This window comes from Lycium ferocissimum, chromosome 1 (assembly GCF_029784015.1).
Source record: "Lycium ferocissimum isolate CSIRO_LF1 chromosome 1, AGI_CSIRO_Lferr_CH_V1, whole genome shotgun sequence".
NCBI classification, from domain to species: domain Eukaryota; kingdom Viridiplantae; phylum Streptophyta; class Magnoliopsida; order Solanales; family Solanaceae; genus Lycium; species Lycium ferocissimum.
In genome coordinates this window covers 11690491-11712956 of record NC_081342.1, presented here as the reverse complement: position 1 = coordinate 11712956, position 22466 = coordinate 11690491, and the positions used below count along the sequence as shown (strand labels likewise).

The window sequence follows — 22466 nt, the reverse complement described above, 5'->3', positions numbered from 1 at the left end:
GGTACCACGTTACTTCTTACTTTGATAACGAAATTAAAATTAAACTAATTAGTACTGTAGTAGTTAATTATTCCAGTTATGTAATTACCAATTCATATTCTCATTCGACTTTCGTCAAACTTGATTCCTCCTTCCTTTTTTGAACAAAACATTATTAACGTTTTAAAGAAAAGGAGGTAGCAATAGTTTCGAACATACACCAAATTGGTTGATTACAAAAAAAAAAAAAAAAAAAAAAATGAAATAGATAAATGATTTGTTTGGTGGGATTGGTCTCCTAGAGACTAATAACGCCAAGCCTCATTTTTAAGAAACTTTTATTGAATATCTTAGGTTAGATATTCAACCACACGCTTTTTTTTTTCTATTAAGAAAATGAAGTTACTTTTATATGTTTATAGTTAATCTTTTAACTTAAAATTAAAATCTTATGCTAGATGATCAGCTTTTAAAGAGTAGTGTGGCCCCGACACATTTACCGAGCACCAGTTACTTTCATGATCATAATTCAGACGTACTCGTTCCGTTTATTTTTGTTTGTCCATTATGACTCATTTACCTTTCAAATTTTTTTTTGAACAAAACATTATTACTTTCAAAATAAGTTTCAAAAATAATTAGATAATTTAACTTTATATAAAAAATAAAATTTGTGTGGAAAAAATAACGCCAAGCCTATAAAAAAAAATAAGTTGGACTACCCCAACTTATTTTTTTTCTTTTTTTTTTATATGAAGTTACGTTATAAAGCCCAATCCATTCTTGAACGTTATACATAATAAATAATAAATGAAATTTATATTTTATTATGATACTTATATTAATTTATGTATAATTATATTAAATTTTAAAAATAATTTGAAATGAGTACTTAATGATAAGGGTAAAATAAAAATAAAAAATTATTTTTCTCTTGATATGCGAAAATGGATAAATAAAAGTGAATTTTTTTTTGAAATAGTAGATAAGTAAAAGTAAATAGAGGAAGTAATTGATAAATCAATTTTATTTAAATTTAGGCAAAAATAAAATCGAGAAGTTTAAAGTTAACTTGTTATTCTAGTTATCTCAATTTATGCGAGTCTTTCTTTTCAGTTAGTTAATTTTTTTTTTTATATTTCGTAAGAATTTAACTTTAAACTGTCTATTTTATCATTAATGAGATAATTCTGCCACAGTTTTGTTTTGTCTTGTTTTAGATCATCTGTTTTGAAATTCTACTTTTTTTCCCCTTTGAAGTCTGTCCTAAGTCAACACCGCGTAATTTGGAACAAAAGGAGTAATAAATATAAAATAATGTATTCCCTTCTCAATCAACTAAAACAAATAATATCATGAGATAATGAAAATAAATGATGATAAAAGTAACTTTATTTCTTCACAAAACTCATCGAGCAAACATCATATTAAATAGGACTCCAACCTGATTCATCACTGACATAAATTGAGACAATGAAAATAAATGATAGTAAAAGTAACTTTATTTCTTCACAAAACCCATCAAGCCAACATCATATTACATAGGACTCCAACCTGATTCATCACCTAGGCGTTTTCATTCGCATAATGTAAGCGTTACCCACCAAACCATAACACTTTAGAATTATTATTGTTGGAATTTTGGTTCCTGCAGGAATACAACACTCTTTTCTACTTCTCATTGAACAAATCTTTGAAGACAAAGAGTTTTAGTTTATAATAGATAGTCGAGATTAGTATCAAGTGGACTATAATAATTCATCAGTCTCTAAATCTCAGAAAAGTAAAGCCATCTTTTGTGGATCCATTAAAAAAAAAAAAAAAAAAAAAAAGAAGAAGAAGAAAGAAAGAAGAAGAAAACAATGATTTGACAAAGAAATACTCCCTGTCCCGATTTACGTGTCACTTTTTTTTAATTTTAATTTGCCTAAAAAATATCACTTTTATATAATTCGAAATAACTTTTAAAATTTTCTTTTTACATTTATAAAAATGATTTATTGCCACAATTCCCTCCATTTCATAATAAGTGATATTTTAAGCTTTTCATTTTATTTTAAAATAAGTGATATTTTAGAATTTCTAGAAGAAATTGATCTTATTCTTCCAAACTATTTATAATCAAGAATCATTAAATAACTTTTTTTTCTAGGCATTAATTAAAGGTAAGTTAGTAACAACGCTCATAATTTTCTAGAAGTAAATAATTTCTCAAGTGATATGCATAAACTAAAAATACCACTTATTATGTAACGAAAGGAGTAATATTTAAGGTTTGCTTTACATAATAAATTTCAAAATTCTTACATTCTTTCATAAATTTCGTGTCAAGTCAAACACCACGTGAATGAGGATGGAGGGAGTAAATAAACATTTAAGTACCACTTTAGTAATAAGGCACGCAACAGAGATTAGCTCCCTATTCAAAACAATGTAAAAAAGTCAAGAAGTAACTTCAAAAATCAGGTCCACGCGCCTGCCCATAGTGTGAAGTCGAATTCCCGGCGAAAAATCCTCTTGTCCCTCCCCTTATATTTATTTGCAAAAATTTCACCCAAACTATCACCAAAGGCCAGCTTTTTTCTCTCTTTGTGCATAACACACAAAAATTTCACATAACACACAGTTTTGAGAGAGAAAAAGAGAAGGGCAAAATAACAAGAGTAATACTACTACTATTATGGCATCTGAATTGATTTACCGTGGACCGGAATCACAACCGGTTCCTGAAAACGGTTACACTCCCAAACCACACAAACCATGGTTCACTGTTATTCGCCCCATTCGTTACTTGTTACGCGAACAACGTGTCATTTTCCTATTGGCTGGCATTGCTATCGCCTCTCTTATTTTCGCTCTGTTGCCATCATCATCGCGTTCCACCCAATTAAGTTACGCGAACACCGCGATCTACGACTCGTATTTGCCTTCCGAGTCAACCCATGTGGCCCAGCGAATGGCCTACCATAATCGGGTCGGGTCAGGGTTCGGGTCGTTTAATTCTGGTGGGAAGATCCCGTTGGGTTTGAAACGTAAAGGTTTGAGGATTGTGGTGACTGGTGGTGCTGGTTTTGTAGGTAGTCATCTTGTAGATCGTTTGATTGCTAGAGGTGATAGTGTGATTGTTGTTGATAATTTCTTTACGGGAAGGAAGGAGAATGTTATGCATCATTTTGGTAATCCTAGGTTTGAGCTCATAAGACACGATGTTGTTGAACCACTTTTGCTTGAAGTTGACCAGATCTATCATCTTGCTTGTCCTGCTTCTCCTGTTCATTACAAGCATAATCCCGTCAAGACTATTATATCCTTTTTTTTTTTTTTTTTCATTTGTCCTCATTACTAACTCATATTTTTTTCTTGTGGTTTTTTTGTTTATTTGAAGTATGATCATCTCATATAAAAGGCTTGATTTGTTTTTCATGGGTCACGCACCTGAAAATTTTTCGTTATATTCTCAAAACACTTCTCACCTGTGGGGCTGATTTTTCATGGCATGTAAAAAAGATTCCTGATTGATATTTTTTTCATTATATTCTCAAAACGCTCCTCATGTGCAGAGCCTGATTTCTTTTCATGGCCAAACACGTGAAAAATTTTCTTGATAAAGGATTATGGTTCTTTTTTAAATCTTTTTAGGGTTATGGCATCTCTGCGTATTGAAGTGTGCAACTATTTCATCTAAAAATTTAAGTTGTTAAATAGAACACACTTTTATTATTTGATTATATGCTCAATATTTTTGTTTCTAATTGAATTTTCGTCATTATTATTAATGTGGGATGAAAAACATGTTTAATCCTTGACGGAGTAATTTTACAAGACTAATGTGGTGGGAACATTGAACATGCTGGGATTGGCGAAAAGAGTCGGTGCGCGTTTTTTGCTAACGAGCACCAGTGAGGTGTATGGTGATCCATTAGAACATCCACAAAAAGAGACTTACTGGGGCAACGTTAATCCCATCGGTGAGTTGTTTCTTCATTTATTTTTTATAATAATATTTGTGTAGTTATAAATTATTTTAATAAAAATAATTAGGGGGAACAGCCTCTTTTTCACTGTTTTTGAAGTTTATCGAAAACAAACCTCTCTTTTTTCTCAGACCCACTTGTAAAATTACACTAAATTTATTGTTGTGGTAACAGGCAGGAAAATTCTAAAATTAAATCATTTTCAATTGTAGAAATGTAATACTCCTTCCGTTCATTTTTACTTATTCAATATTTTAAAAACAGATTTTTACTTTTACTTTTATTATTTCAAGAAAAGATAAAAAAAAATTCATTTTATTCATAGTATTAAATATTCATTTTAAATTATTTTTCAAATTTAATAAAAAATATATACCCATTAATATGAGTATATTGATAAATTATAAATTTCATTTATTATTTTTTAAGGGTGTGAAAAGTCACAAGGGAATAAGTAAAAATGAACAAGTGAATAATAAAAATGAAGGGAGTAATTAGGAAGGCGGTAAGCATTTTGCTGCTACTCGTGAAATGAAATCTGGACACAATGATGAACGTGAAGGGGTACGGTTCACGTTAGCTATGATCCGTTATGGCTGGTGACTAACGTGAGCGTTGGTGGTCAGGCGTTTTTTTTGTGTTTTAAGTAACCTGAGTCGGTGGTGGTAGAAAATGTGGAGCCACGTGTTGAACGAAGATGACAACTAATGGCGTTTTTCTTTTTCGTTAGATCCGGTCGGGAAATTTTAATTTATTGTCAACGATGAAACCGTGATTTGCGGGTCCGGCCGCTTCAGTCACCTATCTTTTTCTCCTTCATTTAATTCCAATTCAATTGGCGCCCTCTTTACTCTTGACAGTTTTTGTCCTAGAGAAATTAAATTAGCTTAAGTGATAAATATCTTGTTTTTTTGTTCTTTTCATTTATTTATATTTAATAAATTAGGAAGAGTTAATGATAAAAAAACATACTGAATTATCACTTTTTGCGGGTTTCACATCCAAATTATCGATTGTTCTCCTTTTTACTTGAATTATCATCATTTATGTATTGAAACACATCTTGAAGTTGATTGGATCAACTATCATTTGTTCCTTTTTCCCACCTAAACTTTCATCTAGGTGCGTTTGATATTGTGATAATTCAGGCAGGTAAAAAAACTATCTAATAATGAAGTGTGAAAATGATAGTTTAAGTGTGTTTTTAATCATTATTTCAATTAGGAATTGTTTAACCATAGAGAAAGTGAAAGAATCAAATTGGACAAGTAGTTGTTACTAAAATGATTACTGAAGTGGTATAGAATATTCAACTTGAATTTCCCGCAGATTAAGGAAGATGGTCTTTTGTTTTTGTCTATTTTATTTAATGTAAATCTGGAATGGTTACAAATGTGGGGTCAACTGACCAAGAAAAGTAACAGGTGTCCGAAGTTGTTACGATGAGGGAAAGAGAACGGCTGAAACATTGACCATGGACTACCACAGAGGTGCTGGTGTCGAGGTTTGTGCTTACGTGCCCCTTTTTTAACCCACACATTAACAAAGTTATCTTTTAACAATAGATATATTTATACTTACTGATAATGTAACTGTAGTTTATTCTGTTATTACGCTGACAAAAAACAAAATACTCTGTTTCAGTTTATGTGAACCAAAAAAAGTAGCAATATAAAAAAGAGATGAAGATTTTTGAAATTTATGTTTTTAAACATGCCATAACATTTGGGACGGTAAAAATTTTTAAACTTTTGATCTTAAACATGTTATATAATTTTTGTGGCTATAAAAGTTTAGCGAAGGTAGAGGTAAGGTCTGCGTACACATTACCATCTCCAGACACCACTTGTAGGATTATACAATGTATGTTGTTGTTATAAAAGTTTAATTGGCTTTACTCTTTAGTGTATATTTATTTAAACTCATCTTGCACTGCTAAAATTATGATGCATGTGGTTGCAGGTGAGGATTGCTAGGATCTTTAACACCTATGGACCTCGTATGTGCATTGATGATGGTCGCGTTGTCAGCAACTTTGTTGCTCAGGTGAACTTCTCCATACCTACCCAATTATTAAATCTAAGCTTAAAACTGCAAATCCAAAAAAGTGCAAAAGGCTGAATTCCATGTTTTCACATTGCATACAGGCCTTAAGGAAGGAGCCTTTGACTGTTTATGGTGATGGGAAGCAAACAAGAAGTTTCCAATTTGTTTCAGATCTGGTATGTTTCTCCAATGCTCCTACTTTTCTTTGCTTATTTTAATACGTTACCTTTTCAATATTAATGCCTTGGCTGCTTGCTTCTGTCAAAGTGGCTTTCAAATAGAAGATTCTTTAATAATTGACCTGTCATCTAGCTGTAAGCTGTTTTGCTAAATAACTAGTAATTGTGTTCAATATATCAACGTGCAAAGTTCCCCTTTTAAAATGTGTCATACATTGTACATCATGATCAGAAAAAAGAATTAATATCGTGGACCTAAAGGGTGCAGAGTACGGTTACAATTGTAGTGTGGAAGCACATGTCATGTGCAAGTAGAAGCCAGAACTGGGACCAGCATTTTTATTTCCTGTATTAACTTGGGGACCCTTTTTCTTACCTTCCCTCTTGTTAAGCAACCTGTAGAGTGATTGAGATCTGAGTAGAGTACCAGGGGCTGCCACTTATAGATCACATTCACTGAAAATTTACTGCGCAAATAGGGTTAAAGTAGTTTTTTGTGCAAAAATATAAAATTGATAGTTTTTTGTGCAAAAATATAAAATTGCTGAATCCCCTAGACATAACCGGAACTTCTAGTGTACCGATTTAGGCTATTCAAAAATTGTTCCAACTGTAAGTTCGAATACTAGAAGTGGCGTTTTTTGTATTAATATTTTAGCCCCCCTTGTTAAAATTTCTTCTCTCTACTGAAGAATACATGACAGATTTCTTTATTTGTCAAAGTCGAACAATGCCAAGTATCTTCTCTCTACTGAAGAATGCCAAGTTTTACTGGCTGTTTCTTGAGACGAATAATTTAATGAATCCATGGTTTGTGACCTTAAATTTTCAAAAGTAAGAATCTAAAGTTGCTTTATTTTGGTTAATTGTGAAGGTTGAAGGCCTAATGCGCTTGATGGAAGGAGAACACGTCGGTCCCTTCAACCTCGGAAACCCTGGTGAATTCACAATGCTTGAACTTGCTAAGGTATGCAACGAGGCATTTTTTAACTTCCAAATTCGTGGTGCATTTCGTTTGCATTGACATTTTACAGCTTGATCAAGTCTATCAATTCACATTTCTTTATTTAATCCACATGGTAGAACTAAGTAAATGTTATGAAGAAGAGCTTAACTCATATACATTGACAATATAAAAGTACTTTTACGCTTTCATATCATCTAAAAAATATTTGAGATAAAAAATAAGGCAGGTTACTTGCTATAACAAGTTAAAATATATTGATAGTGTAAAAATTATTTCTCATGCTCAATATAGCACATTTTTGTGACACGTATCTTCTATTGGTGCAGGTGGTCCAGGAAACCATTGATCCAAATGCTCAGATTGAACACAGACCCAACACAGAGGATGACCCACACAAGAGGAAGCCTGATATCTCAAGGGCTAAAGAGTTACTTGGTTGGGAACCAAAGGTGGCTCTAAGGAAAGGTCTGCCTATGATGGTGCAAGACTTCAGGCAACGTATTTTTGGTGACCACAAAGAAGATAGTTCTAAGGTCACCGCAGCTTAATAGAGTGTATTTGGGTATTGCTATGGTGGTTTTAACTCGGTCGGGGGCAAAATGCACAGCGGCGAAAGATGACTCTTTGTACTCATTTAGTTTCAGCAGAAGTGCAGGCAGCGGAAGACTGAGCCCCCTAGTTCTTTGAATAGTGTAATAGTTATTTCATGTTACATTCCTGTCAATTTTGTAATTCTATTATCCTTTTATAACACTTGATGTAGACGAGCAGACTCCATTATTATCATAAGAATAAACAGGTCCGCATTTTTTCACTTAAATTATAATAAGGGGCTAGTTTCTTCTTTGCTTTCCGGGGAGAACCGGACCGCATGCAAGGGGTATTAGAAACACAGTAGATCCAGTGAAGTAGGATTCTGTACCTGATAAATACTCTATACGGTGAATAACAAAGCAAAAATTGTGGTTTTCAACGTAAAAATTATAGAGATTAAAGAAGAATTAACTAAATAGCCATACACTTCTTGTACAAGATCATTTTAAATTAAAAATAATCGGCAATGGATGTATGATATATGTACATGTAACATTGTGTACTTTTTCCAATGATTTAGCATAACCATGTAATATTAGTAAATAGGTACTCTGTGTAAAAAAAGTAACCATGTAATATTGTAATCCAAATCAGGTACTCTGTGTATAATCCATTCTCTTCAACTCCAAGCTAGGACATTTATATATTTCTCCTTCCACTCATATAGAAACATAGGTGAGGAAATCTTTAAAATTTGGAACCCACGCGTAGTCAAAATTTTAAAAAAAATTCGCAAGGCAAGTTTAAATTTCGCTAGGATCGTCGTCGTCCATAAGTATGGCAATCCCGGCATAAAAGTTTGCCCATTAAAAATATGCCCCACATTTCACTCACCCATAAAAATGACTTATGCACGTGATCAACTCACTCTCTATGGAATTTATGGGATTGATTCACCTTTATTCTTGGACATCAACTACTCTGCGGTGTGGGCTCCAAACTTTACACCTTGCAGCCTTTTAATGGTATTTTATTCCTGTCTCTTCTTGCAAATTTCAACCAATTCAAAAAGATATATATGTATTTTTTCTATCCAAAGTTACTCCACTTCTCTATTTAGTCTTGTGTTCTTCATAACTCAATCGATTACTATTTTAAAGTTTTATTTTGAATGCTCCATCAAAAAGGACCTATTTGAAACTCTAAATATTCAAATGTATTTTCTTTATTTAATATATATATATATATATATATATATATATATATATGTGTGTGTGTGTGTGTGTGTGTGTTGACTATACATTACGTTCATTTACTCATTTAACAAAGCAAAAATTGTGGTTTTCAACGTAAAAATTATAGAGATTAAAGAAGAATTAACTAAATAGCCACACACCTAGCCATTTAAACTAAAAATAGTCGGAGGATGTATGATATATGTATATGTAACATGTGTACTCTGTGCATGACCATGTAATATTAGTAAATAGGTACTCTGTGTATAACCATGTAATATTAAGAGCTGGATTTATATATTTCTACTATATAGAAACATGGGTGAGGAGGCAATATCGTCGTCGTCCAAGGGCAATCCTATCATTTCACTCAGCCATAAAAATGACTTGGTGCAAGTGATCAAGTCACCCTCTACTGCTTGCCTTTATTCTTAGACATCAACTACTCTGCGGTGTGGGCCCCAAACTTTACACCTTGCAGCCTTTTAATGGTATTTTATTGTCTCTTCTTGCAAATTTCAACCAATTCAAAAAGATCTATCGCTCCAATTTATTTAGTCTCTTCATCTCAATCCTAAAAAATTTTTGAAACTCTAAATATTGTATTTTCTTTATTTAAAATATATATATATATATATATATATATATATTGACTATACATTTTTCATTTCTTTTACGCTAATATTTAAGAATAGACTATATTTGCTAAGCTAAAAAAATTTTATTGAATAGTATTTGAACGATTATAATATCAACTAATAATACTTGTTTGAAGTTTTTAGATTTATATTTTTTATGCTTTAATCAATATTGGTTGCTTTCAAAAACACCTAATATTAAGGGCAATGAGACAAAATGGATTACTTTCATCTTGATTTTGTATAATGATAAATATTTTTGGTCAAATATTTTCAATAATCTTGACAATTAATATGGGACAGAGGCAGTATTAGAGTATGACCGGACGCTAACTCAAAACGCAATGGCTGTGAATATTACAAGAAGTCATATTTATTTTGTTTTCTGCCAACGTAACGTTATTAAATACTCCCTCTGTTTCAATTTATGTGAACTTATTTCCTTATTAGTCAGTGCCAAAAAGAATGATCTCTTTCTATAATTGGAAATAATTTATAGCCACACAAACCATATGTGACTCATTTAACACCACAAGTTTAAAAGTCTTCTCCTCTTTCTTAAATTCCGTGCCTAGTCAAATGGATTCACATAAATTGAAACGGAGGGAGTAGAATTATCTTGGAATTTTTACTCATTGTAGCTGCTTTTAAGACCTAATTATTAATATTAACTACCCTTTTATTTAATTATATTTAGTAACTAATTAACTTTTCTAAATTACAAATGGTAGCTATATAAAAAACACATACCCAAACACATATATCTTTCTTTTTTCCCCATCACTACCCATTTTAGATTTTTCATTTCTCAAAACCCTAAAAAATCTCTCTTCCCTTCTCTCAACCACCACACCATGGCCGCGCCTCTCTCTCTTCTCCCTCTCCCTCTGTGCTCACCCCTCTCTCTCTCTCTCTCTCTCTCTCTCTCTCTCTCTCTATTCGGTGAGGCGATGGCACAGATCTGGCCGTGTGTATTGTTGGTGGTGGCGGCAATGGCACTAGTTTTGAGATAGCGGCGGAGAAGATGACGTGGAGGTGGAGAGATTAGGGTTTTATTAGTGGTGGAAAGATTAGGGGTTTTTTGGTGGTGGTGGTGTCTCAGATTTGGATTTTTGGTGGTGGTGGTGTCTCAGATTAGGATTTTGGTGGTGGTGGAGAGATTAGGGTTTTTGGTGGTGGTAGTGTCTCAGATCTGGCCGTGTGTATTTGTTAAAAGTCAAATACAAATACATTAAAAAATCTACATCTCACAAATACACTATGTTTGAATGTATTTGTCTTTCTATTTTTTGAGTGTATTTTTAGTGTATTTTGTTAATAGCCAAACACATTGGTTTTGAATGTATTTGTCATGCCTTTGAATTTTTTATTTGTCATCTTGTATTTTCTCTCTTTAACTGAATGTATTTGTTGAAATCCATTCAAATACACGAAAATTTAAATATATTTGGCTTCAGATGTAGTTAGAATGTACACAATGTATTTGAAATACGTCAAAAAAGATCACTGAAATACATAAAAAAAAAAAAAGACACGAAAATACATTATAGCAAAAAACAAAAAAAAATCATTGAAATACATCAAAGCAAAAAACGAAATCACTAAAATACATCAAAAAAATATATTAATATCTAATCTAATAGCTCCACCATTAAAGACTAAAATCAAATATCCTTTTTTTTTTATTTTTTACCATGTTCTCATGTATTTATTGGCAACAAATACATGCAAAAATATACACTATTTTGCCAAAATATAACTATAAATGATAATATTTAAAAGGATAAGTTACTGAAAAGGAAGTAGGCATTTGAGTAAGTTTGTCAATTATCTTTTAGATGAGCCCCATTGAACTCATCATTTCATGCCTAATCTTCGTGCAGCCTTCTGACTTTTCTAACACATATAATATTAATTAGCATGTATATTATCATACCTATAAATTCAAAATGATATTTATTTTCTCACTTTATTTACCGTTACTCATTTAGAAAATTTTAACAGTACACAAAATTGATAAGGAAGATGAATTGAGGTAACTTAAAGTTACTGATATAAATTCTTACTTTGTACTTTTCATTTTTAAGAAAATTAATTTCTCGCTTCTGTTTATCCGAAAATTTTCTAATCTATAAATTACTATTAAAAATTGCATAATATAAAAAACATATTATGCTCATGTGCTTACTTTTTAACGTTGTAGGGGAAACACGCATGATAAATAATGAAGTTTAAGTTCAGCATAAACAGTTGATGAAAAAATAAAAAATTACTTCTATCAGTTGAAGACAACAACAAATAGCAACAATTTACCCACTAATAAGTACTCTCTCCGTCTCATCGCAATTTTTTAAAATGTCTTAATTATTTGTCATTTTAAAAGTTCAAGATAAAATTAATTACTTTTTTCATCACCTTTAGTAGTAACTGTTCTTGAAGACTATAAATATCTCAATAAAGTAAATATTTAATGAAGAATGATTATACCTTTGAGACATAAATGAAGGTAAAATAGTCAAAAACTCTTCCTACATAATATTTTCTTAAAGGACGTGTAAAAGAGAAACACGACTATTAATTTGAGACAAAGAAGCAGAAGAATTATTGGGGCTCGTGTGCACGGGCTAACTCATCTAGTATCAGCTAGAAAAAGCAAAGAATAAAACTCAACTATTTATGTAAAGATTCCAAGATTAGATGATGCAAAAAAAGAATAAAACTCAACTATTTATGTAAAGATTCCAAGATTAGATGATGCAAAAACAATGTTAACGGGCAAGGGTAATACTGCAATCCATTTCATTTGGTAATCTCTGCCACCCCATTTTAAACTCGACTATTTCATTTGTCCAGCCAATGCATGTGCCAAAACTCAACCATAATTTAGTGACCAACACATTTGATGCTTCACAATGGGCAATGTATGTATTCGGAGTTACGCAAGATAGTTACCGTACATATTAGCCGATCATAGCATTCAACATACACGAAGAGCACTTTAAGCTCCAACGTTTACAAGGTCATGAAGATAATAGTATGTAGCAGAACATCAAAATCCTATATTAAGTCTTACAGCACCCTACAGCAATCAAAGGTGGTGTTCTGCCTAGGTAAATTCCCGAATACGAAAGATTATACAGGGCTGGTCCAACTCCTAGCTGCTCATAAGTTCTGCTCCAAAGCACACAAAATCCAATTAACCTACATTACACAAGTGTAATAGAATTAGCAAGAAAAAAGGGACAACAGACAAGTACAAGCACAATAATTGTGGGAACACCAATGTGCCCAAACTCGTGGCCAATCAGAAATAAATGAAGAATGTGCCTAGCCACCCAAAAGATGCATTTCAAGAAGGAAAGCACAAAAAAAGAAAAGAAAGAAAAGGAAATGGAACATTTCTGTATGCGGGCAGAAATAGCCTCTTCACAGAAATGTCAGGAAAACGGTATATGTCCATGCTTCCCTAATGCCCTTGCCCTCCTCTAACAAGGGAGAATTTTGGGTAAGCTCTTTTAGTAATTCACGAATAATCTGTACCACCTTCTGTCTCCATATTTCATTAGCTGAACTTGGAGGAACATGCAGATTTTAATCCTATAGTTGTTTCCTAGTCCCTACCATTGAGCTTCCTATCATTTGTATTACAGAAATTATTCTACATATGGTTATAGGACCATTATATCTCATTTAGTATGGTCCGCATTGTTCATCAAATACCAACACCTCTTTCTGTCTCCATATCCCTAGCTTGGAAAAAGAACATGAAGCTTCTCTTGCTATCATTTCCTGCAATTAATTTTCCTATCATATTATTCAATTCCCACTCGACGATAGCTAGCACACCCTCTCATTTCCAGAAAAAACAATTATTTAAATGCTAAAAGTTAATCCTTTTTGAAGTTCCAAATTTTCGTTTATAAAATATTGAAAAATATGACATTAATGAGTTCAACAAACTTTACTTTGCTTTTACATTTTTTGGTACCAAACACTTGATTGCATAATTGCAGGTTATTAAAAATGGACCGATGAAATGAACTAGCTCCAAATTCAACTCAAATTACTCCAACCACCAACAAAACACAAGCAATGTCAAAGATCCAGCAATACCTCTACTTGGGATTTCGAAGGACAATGATCACAGAATCTCCCCGAAGGAACATCTTGCTAATAAACCTATCTTTGTTAACAGGATTAGCCTTCTTTTTTCCTTTTCCAGTCTTGGGCACCTGAAGAATAAACATAAACTACTTTGGTAACTGGAGCCTATGCAAGTCACAAATCCAAGACACAATACACATCGTCCCAAAAAATCAATTAAGAAAATCAAGAACAAACAAACCTCAGTCCACATTTCTCTAACATTTTCAAGCACCATGTTGCAGTGACGATCAAATGCCCTCACACGACCAAGAAGTTTCCTGTTGTTTCTACAGTTGATGAGCACCTAGAACAGCCAGAAGAAAAAAAAATCTGTAAGATAACATGCATAAAGATAAAGATGATGCCCTTCCACATATAAAACTGAAGCTTGCATCTAGTTCTACAGTACTGAAAACTAAGATAAATGAGAAAGTATACCGGCATGACTTTAGAAAGCACATGGTCAACATAAACAAGGTTCCAGAACAGATTTAGTCAATCTTCTTATAATTAGCATTAACAAATAAGCACGACATAAACAAAGACATCATCATAGATGCTAAAGTCTATCAGATACCTGTGTGTTATTCTTAACACTCATCATCAGGACGGAAAGTGGGCCAGTATTGAACTCCTCTTCCTCATTTTTCCCCTGCAAGAAAAAGCTACATTAGTGAAAACACGAGATCTTCCATAAAATCTGATAAGCAGGTCAGATTCACTGAAGACTGATGAGGCCCAATCCTCTATCACACCAAAATAGAAGGGCATACACTCTTTCACTATGTGCTTAAGCTGGATAATCTAACAATTAAAATTTTGAAGCTAAGCACTTACACATCTGGAAGGCGAACAAGAAGCAAGACTCATACAGAAAATGAACAATTATGGATAAACATACCAAGAAGAAAAGAAGAAATGAAAATAGGATGTCTGTTAAGGGAAAACTACAAAGTTTAGACCTAATTTCTAGGTTATCCAATGTGGAAGCATGAGAAAATACTGTCACAACACTTGCATGGAGGTGGGAGCAACACGCGTAGAAAGTTAATTCTTCTAATTCAACCAATCATTTTTATACTTGGAAGTTCTAGGTTTTACAAAAATTCGGTCCTAGATGCTGTATTGTTTTTTTGAAGTTCTAATTGATTTTGTCTTCTGTTTTGTTAGTGACTTGTCAACAGTCAATGTAAAGTGTCGGGAAAAAAACTACAGATCAAACTATCTCAAACAATTTCTTGTTCTTACTTGAAAAGGGAGGTATAACCTATTCTCACTTTTTATCAAGAAAAGAACAAAACCTATTCTCATTTTAATAAAATTACAGACCTCTGGCTAGAAAATTATTAGATGTATGTGTAAATCAAGGATGAAAGTAACCAACAAAAGAAATCTAATCAATACATGGCACTAAGGTGTATAGGAAGGAAAATGAAAGGAAGTACTAAGCAGTAGACAGGCCCAAAAAAACAAAATAGTTCACAACACGGACATAAGCCAATGAAAAAATAAACAACGAGAGCTGTGTCTAAGCAAAACACTTGCAAAGTAAGCTGACTTACAGGGGCATCCTCTTCCATTGGCCGACTGCAAAAGAGCAAAAAAAGACAAGGAAAACAAAAATAATTAGGAACCTCCACTTGCTAATGCTTGATTAACACAAAAAATCAGCAGGAACAGAAAACAAATCAGGAATCGGAAAAAAAAAAAGAGACACTGACCAGGTTTTTTTCTAATTTCTATGGCAATTTGTATATCCTACAGCCTAGCTATCATTTTATTCTAGCCAAAAGAAGGGTTCTATCACATGTAGGGATGGCAATTGGGGGAGGGCGGGGCAGGGCAACCCTTGACCCGCTAAGATATTGAAACCCCCCATGCTAAGCTATAGTTGGGGTCAGCTATATCAATCTATTCAACCCTTTTCAGACTTTCATTCCAATACTAGTAAATTTTATTGTCTTTAGAGCCAAAAAGATGAAACACCCAAAACCTGTACAAATTTTTCCTCGTCCAAACGCTCCCGTTTGGCCATAGATTTTGGGGACATAGATTTTCAAGAAAAAAAAAAACTGCAAACACTTGTTGTTCATGAAATTTGATCAATTTTTTGAAAATTTATCTTCAAAAAAATTCAAGTTCCAAGAAATGGCCCAGACCAGTTTTTGAGTGAAATTTCACTTCCACACACAAAACTTCAAATCTTTTTCAAGTAAATTACATGTCCAAACGCAACTTCAAGTTCCAAAAAAAAAAAAAAAATCAACACAACTTCAAAAACTATCTTTTTTTTTTTTTTCAAGATTCAACTAAATCTATGGCCAAACACTAGCTACTTTACCTAGGCACACCATCTAATACTTGGAAGAAAAGTGGTCTAACATATATAATCTACCAAAGGGGTTACTACAATGACAAGAAAACCCTAAAAAAATTCGGAATATTACGTTTTCAAGAACTCAGATAATCAAACTCAAGCTATACGAAAAAAGGCAAGTAGAGAAGATGGAAAACTTTAAAAGAAGAAATGGGAAGTGTAAAGTAGCACAGTATAAACATACCTCATGTTTGATCAAATTGAAGAAGAAAGAAGAGGGAGATAAGTATTTAAGTGGCAAAAGAAGTAGCTAGGGTTTAAATAGGGGAGAGTGGAATAAAAGTCGAAAGAAAATAATAACAGCTCGCCGCTTAACTCTTATGAGGTTCAAGAGTAACTAAATGGGCTGGGCCGCTTATAGTTCATTTTTTTGCAGCGGAATATTGTCCTTCTTTTGCGTTTTCTTTAATGTTTGGCCCTCAAAATGGTGGTCTTTAATTTTTTATCCTTATCTAATACTTTGAAATTCTGAGTCCGAATCTCAGGTCAGTAAAAAAAAAAAAAAAAAATCATAAGGCAGAGGTTTAGATTCGAAAGACAAAATTTTACCCTTAAGGTAGAATTTTGAATGAGGCAGAGTTTTGCCCAAAATTCTACCTTAAAACTCTGGCTTACGAATCCAAATTTTGCCTTGTAATTTTTTTTTTTTTTTAATTTTTGACTGAGTAAGGGTTCGAACAGGAAATTAAGGAATTTTTAGTGAAGGATAAAAATTAAATACCACCAATTTGACGGCCAAAAATTAAAGACCACCCCAGGCAAAAGATAAACCTGCAAATTGCCCAAATAAGTGTTTCTTGTGTCGCTAAATTGCACGAATTTCCTTCAAATGGGCTGGTCTTTGAAATTTTCCCTTAATATCATAATATGGATTGATCTTTAAGCTTTGCCCTTTAACTAAACTTATACTTAGGAGGACGTTCTTTAGAAATTGAAATCATGCGGGGTATAGCTTATGAGATATTATGATATGAAACTAGTGTCATTTCGCCCGTGCTAAGCCCGAGCCCAAACCGACGTCAAAAATTTAATTTGTAGATATTTTTGTAAAAAGTTCGCTCTTGGTTCTTTAGTTTTATAACATCAATTTGAGTATTCCCAGTTCAATTAAGCATTTTGTTAAAAGGCAAAATCATTACAAAATTGATATATCCACAAAAACAATGAAGTTGTTATTAAACAATTTCAGTTCATCTTTTGTGGTTTGAACGTTCGTCGATTAATAAGACTAGTACATGCAATGAAATTTGAAAATTATCGTTTGCTAAAACCTGTAACCCATATTCCTCAATGTACTAAAGAACATGGAAAAGAAACAGTAAAATCTTCTATAGAATATATGAAGTTTTTATTAGTAGGACAAATATATTTAAGAACAGTGAAACGTAGTAGGATTTTAGAGTAAGTTTAGTAACCTTGTATACAATTAAGCCCATTCGGATATGGGCGAAGGCTCAAAATTGAATTTTGTGCTCCCATGAAAGTCATTTAGAAACAAATTGCTTGTGAAGGGAAAGGAAAAACAACCAAGTATAACCATCATTGAGGAAGTTTATTGATACATTAGGATATCATGAATAACTTGAGATTTTGCAACTTACAATATCCGGAAAACATGTTATTTTCCACTTCCCTCATAAATAATACTTAGTAGTAACATTTATGTCACCATAACGTGATGAACGAATGAAGGAGATGCAACTCATATCTATCAATCAAGTCCTCTACATTGCAGAATGATGATGCATCCGACGCCCTTTCCAACCACACAAATAATTCGCTTGTGGACGTGTTTTCTGTGGCTTTTTTTCATTCAACATTACAGGTGAAGAAATTGTGGTCATCTTATATGGAGTAGATGTAGCTCGACAAACCGATCTCTCAATCAAAGTAACATTATCAATATCAATATTCTTATCAATATCAACATTCTCTCCATTTCGCTTGTCAAGCCACGAGATGATATCTGAAAAGACGATTTCAATATTGTCTTCTGGCTCACCATATGTCAAACCGTGCCACATTCCTGGATAAAGTTTTATAGTCTTGTCCTTGCTACTTGCTTGCTCGTACAAAGCCTTACTTATTTCTGGATCAGTTACTATGTCTGCTTCCCCATGCAACACTAAAAATGGTAGAGTGACCTGTCAAAACAACAGAATAAATTTTAAATTTTCAACTACACTACAGTTTCAGTTTTCATTTTATCGGAATGATTCAATTAGTGTTTACCTCGTGCAAACTTTCCTCAAGGTGCATGCTGGTTCTTAGCATTTCCAAAGCTGTCTTTAGTCTTGGCTTTTCCTGATAAATTAACCTGTTCCCACGTACCTATACTTGCAAAATGACAAGAAATGGACATCATAAATAACTAATACTTGGAATTAGCTACCAAAATGTTGCATATTAACTTAACGATTAATCTCACCTCTTCCCTTTTAGCGGGGTCCTTGAAGGCAGCATCAATGACATCCTTTGTAGGGACAATCTTCCATCTTGGTATGACATCCTCCACTTTAGTTAGTAAGCTTATAACCATTGGATGTGGCTTCACCTTCTCAGATATCTAGTTATTTTTGCAATGTAAATTAGACGACTTATTTTCCTTTGACTTAAAAATGTCACTCACTACTGAATGCAAGCAATAAAGCCTATCAAATACAGTAAATGTGCCAGACCGAAAATCTTAATTGGCCTACCTTACACATAGGTGCAACCAGAAGAGCACCATGCCAAAAGGAAGGATCTTTCTTGTGTATTAAAAGAGCCACGGCCCCTCCCATCGACTCCCCATACAAAAACCTTGTTTTTTCTCTGTATTCCTCCTGTGCTGATATCCAAGAAAAAACGCCTTTTAGGAAGAGGATAACAAGTACGTTGAAGCTTTTTAACAATTATAACCATACCTATCACGTTGAAAAATATTTGACTTAAATAAAGTAAAAGGACCTATCATAATAATTGTGAAGCGAGAGGACATGTTGGTAGCTTACCGCAAACTGACTTGAAAAAGTCACTGCAGTCGTTGATAATGTTGTTAAACCTTTTGATGTAACAGCGGGCACCCTCTGACCGTCCATGGCCTTCATAATCCATTCCAACCACCGCGTATCCGTTATTTGCCAGCTTTGTTCCAACACCTAGCCATAATAGTACAATATCTATGTTATGTTGGATATACAACATAACAATTCTATTATGCACCAGAAAGAACAATATTTGGCTATAGGCATGGCATAGATAGCAATGGTGTGAAACTTTGCTTAGTTATGGCTAGAGAAGATTACAGGTTACAAAAGGATCTTCTCCAAAAGTTAGCTGAACCACTCTAAACAAAATGGATTGAGAAATGTCAAATACTGCAAGTTCAGAATAGTATTCAGTATGTGTATGTGGTAAACCAGAAATGAGGTAATTCCCATCTCCCAAGTCCCACCTACCATTCTTTTTTCAAAACAGAAATAGAAGGAAAATCAAATGTTTGATACCGCATCATTTGTCAACATAAAAAACTTGGTAAGTGGTTAGAGAAAGAGTGCTAATACCCTGGTCCAAGAATAACAAAACCGGAAGCCTTTCTCACAGGAAACCAAGTTGGATAGGCCAAGTAATATTTCAGAATATTTTTTAATGGCGGTTGTGTCCGAGCCAGTTTGACACATCTTGACTATTCCAACCACACACTGCCATTCCTCCCACTGCCAGATGCGCAATAGCTACATTGGCCACATGGGAACTTAGGCAACAGTTCAGAATATATTTAGTTTTTGTGATTTACTTTTCTTTTGAATAGTCAAAGTCTTAAGTTAGGTGATTCTTTAATGATTTCAGATGTACCTATCATACTTCCTACTATTAAAATCTATGTTATGTTCTAGAATTTCATTATTTGACTTGACTAGCTGGGTCCCAAGTGTCCCACAAATTTTGGTGTGTGAACAAATCTCTCTGTTGAGGTTACTTGCCTGATTCAATTTTACATTTAGGGCCCAACTTTATTTGCTAACCTAATCAACCAATCAAACTACCAAGATAGAACTTCTAATTTAATGGTTTCTCACTAGTCAGCCAACCTACCAACAAGCCATTATTGCTCCTTATTTTACCAGACAAACAATTAAGTTCCGAGTTAGGTGTTAGTTATCAAATTGCCCAAAAAAGGGAAAAGAAGCAGACCCATCATGCATATAGCAAACATTTAAGGATGTTATTTAAGGGTAATTGCTGAGTTTCAACAAATCTATAGTACCTTGAGTCTGAGAGGAACAATAATGTTAGATGAGTTCTTAGTGTAATCATTAATTTGAGGACCATTTTGATTGCACATTTAACTACTAGTTGCATTATCTTTATCACCAATAATTCTGCCCTCAAAAATAATAAATCTTGTACAATGACATACCAGACGCAGATGAACATAATGCACATAATATGCCAAGATAAAGGACAAACAACAACTATGCCTCAATCTCAAGCAAATCGAATTGGCTATATGAATCCTCCTCATTGTCCGTGGCGCTCTATTTAAGCTCATCTCTATTGAATGTAACATAAAAAAGTACCAGAAGTTCTCTACAAAAACGTGAATGACAAGATATGGGAACCAACTGAAAAAATCCTCTAAATTATTGAATTCAGCCAACAGTTCACCAATATCAAAAAGGATTTAAAAAAAAAAAAAACAAATGATAAGATAAGAGGCATAAATTTTACTGGTATGGTTGGTCACCTATGAAGTCAAAACATTAAAAAGAGAGGACAGGTGTAGCAGGAAATGGACCATATTGTGCAGCAATAATAGTAAGGTCATCTCACCATAAAATTGGACCCCAAAAGTATAAAAAGTGGGACCTTTTTTCACTGTTACCCTGTGACAAACTCAATAAGAAGAAGAAGAGGAAAAAAAGGAGTAGATAAAAGTAAAACAATCCATTGAATGTGGCTATCCAGAAAGGCACGAGAGGTCGGAGAAATAAGTAATGACATGCATTTATTGCACGAGAAATCGTATTCAAAATTTAAACTTTATGAGTTCAATATTTAAAATTTTTAATACGACCCATTTCATTTTTGATGTTACGAGTTCATATTACTAGTTGCTGCAATATTCATGAAGTTTATACATAAATTTATATTTTGCGTCGAAAATACTGAGTTCAGATGAACCGGCACCTTTCATGCGTTTAAAAAATAAGGATTCTATAGAAAAGATTGGCCATGAAAGCAAAAACAGATCAAATGAGGAAATATTTATTACCTCTCATGAATCCACTGCATTCCATGCCATAGCCTGCAACAACATCATTAATCAATTTTGTTAGATCAAATTTCATCAAAAACAAAAAAGAAAGTGGAGAGGAAAGAGAGAAAACAGACCATGGCAAAGGAAAACAAGGGCCTTTGGAGAAGAAAATGGCAACCATCGACAAGTAAAGAGTTGAACACCTCTTGAATTCCTTATATATTCCTAATGCCAAATTGATGCAAAGACACAATCTTATTAAGAATAACCTCATATTATACAAAGTAAAGAGAAAAAAATGCATGACATTGAAGAAAAAAAAAAGCAAAAGAACCACGACCCACCTCATGATATTCAACACCCATCGTATATTTTCTTTTCAAGAAGAAAAACAAAACCCCAACTCAGAAATGTGACTCAGCATTCAAGTGAGATATCAGGTAAGTGACAGATCTGTGTATTATGGGTGCAGGTTTTTTGTAGTTGTAGATGCAGAAGAAGAGAAGAAACAGGGAACAAAGTGATTCTTGATATGATAAAACTATAGTAATACTAATATATTCAATTTTGGAAAGCAGGGAGAGGCATAAAGTGGACCTGAGAAGTTGGAATATATACTACAGAGATAAATATAGATAGGATCATAGGATGAGGAAAGTGAAATGATTGTAAAGTTTTGTATATTTGGCTTGGTTGATAAAGGAACGTTCCAAATTTGTGAGGTAACGTGGCTGACTGGATAAGCCCATCCCTCTGCTCTTTTCCAGAATTTTGGATTTCGATCACTAATGAAATATCGGGGGAAAAATAAATAAATAAATAAATAAATAAATAAGAGATCACTACTGAATACAAGTAGGAAAAGAAAACTTTTCTTTTTTACCATCAAACAACTTACTATTAAGAGTTACAATCAAATCAAGGTACGGATATTTGGTTACTCAATTTAGTTAGTCTTTATAATTTGTATATTTTGTAAAGATGCGCGATTCTTCAGTGATGCTACATTTTTTTCTTTTATCTTATTTTTCCCCTTAATTTCTCAATTATCATAAAATTTATCTTTATTTTTGGTTATGTCGTTTCTTTTTATATTTAGTAAGTTAGCCGACAATTTAGATATCCTGCATTAATAGCGTTTATAATACA

At 33.2% G+C, this 22466-nt stretch overlaps 3 protein-coding genes across 5 annotated transcripts; 1 reads left to right on the top strand and 2 right to left on the bottom strand.

Moving 5' to 3' along the window:
* Positions 1-2523: 2523 nt before the first annotated feature.
* On the top strand, positions 2524-7974 carry LOC132047889 (UDP-glucuronic acid decarboxylase 2-like). Its single transcript, XM_059438869.1, has 7 exons — positions 2524-3284; positions 3801-3947; positions 5378-5457; positions 5916-5999; positions 6101-6175; positions 7053-7145; positions 7472-7974. Exons 1-7 carry the CDS (start codon positions 2660-2662, stop codon positions 7691-7693), a joined length of 1326 nt encoding a protein of 441 aa, XP_059294852.1. The 5' UTR covers positions 2524-2659; the 3' UTR covers positions 7694-7974.
* Positions 7975-12450: 4476 nt separating this feature from the next.
* Positions 12451-16403, bottom strand: LOC132047869 (uncharacterized). Of its 3 annotated transcripts, none has more exons than XM_059438850.1 (6): positions 16260-16403; positions 15261-15285; positions 14276-14350; positions 13898-14002; positions 13666-13784; positions 12451-12753 (listed from the first exon to the last, which is right to left on the bottom strand). In XM_059438850.1, exons 1-5 carry the CDS (start codon positions 16262-16264, stop codon positions 13668-13670), a joined length of 327 nt encoding a protein of 108 aa, XP_059294833.1. In that variant the 5' UTR covers positions 16265-16403; the 3' UTR covers positions 12451-12753; positions 13666-13667. The 3 variants fall into 3 exon arrangements, with proteins under 3 accessions (XP_059294833.1, XP_059294838.1, XP_059294844.1); XM_059438855.1 differs by having other exon boundaries at positions 12451-12723; XM_059438861.1 differs by lacking the exon at positions 12451-12753 and adding an exon at positions 13317-13341.
* A 1191-nt stretch (positions 16404-17594) lies between these two features.
* LOC132047861 (caffeoylshikimate esterase) lies at positions 17595-22052 on the bottom strand. The gene is made up of 8 exons (XM_059438842.1): positions 21662-22052; positions 21452-21542; positions 21333-21365; positions 19069-19215; positions 18775-18905; positions 18504-18641; positions 18308-18406; positions 17595-18219 (listed from the first exon to the last, which is right to left on the bottom strand). Exons 1-8 carry the CDS (start codon positions 21680-21682, stop codon positions 17800-17802), a joined length of 1080 nt encoding a protein of 359 aa, XP_059294825.1. The 5' UTR covers positions 21683-22052; the 3' UTR covers positions 17595-17799.
* Positions 22053-22466: the final 414 nt, after the last annotated feature.

Excerpts from the sequence above, each read along its gene's own strand:
- LOC132047889 (XM_059438869.1), top strand. The coding sequence starts at position 2,660 with ATGGCATCTGAATTGATTTACCGTGGACCGGAATCACAACCGGTTCCT. Across the intron at positions 5,458-5,915 it reads ACAGAGGTGCTGGTGTCGAG|GTGAGGATTGCTAGGATCTT; the intron begins GTTTGTGCTTAC and ends ATGTGGTTGCAG. Across the intron at positions 7,146-7,471 it reads CAATGCTTGAACTTGCTAAG|GTGGTCCAGGAAACCATTGA; the intron begins GTATGCAACGAG and ends CTATTGGTGCAG.
- LOC132047869 (XM_059438850.1), bottom strand. Across the intron at positions 14,003-14,275 it reads GTGTTAAGAATAACACACAG|GTGCTCATCAACTGTAGAAA; the intron begins GTATCTGATAGA and ends TGGCTGTTCTAG. Across the intron at positions 13,785-13,897 it reads TTAGAGAAATGTGGACTGAG|GTGCCCAAGACTGGAAAAGG; the intron begins GTTTGTTTGTTC and ends TTTATTCTTCAG.
- LOC132047861 (XM_059438842.1), bottom strand. The coding sequence starts at position 21,682 with ATGGGTGTTGAATATCATGAG. Across the intron at positions 21,543-21,661 it reads TGGGTGTTGAATATCATGAG|GAATATATAAGGAATTCAAG; the intron begins GTGGGTCGTGGT and ends ATTTGGCATTAG. Across the intron at positions 18,642-18,774 it reads TGGTTGCACCTATGTGTAAG|ATATCTGAGAAGGTGAAGCC; the intron begins GTAGGCCAATTA and ends AAAAATAACTAG.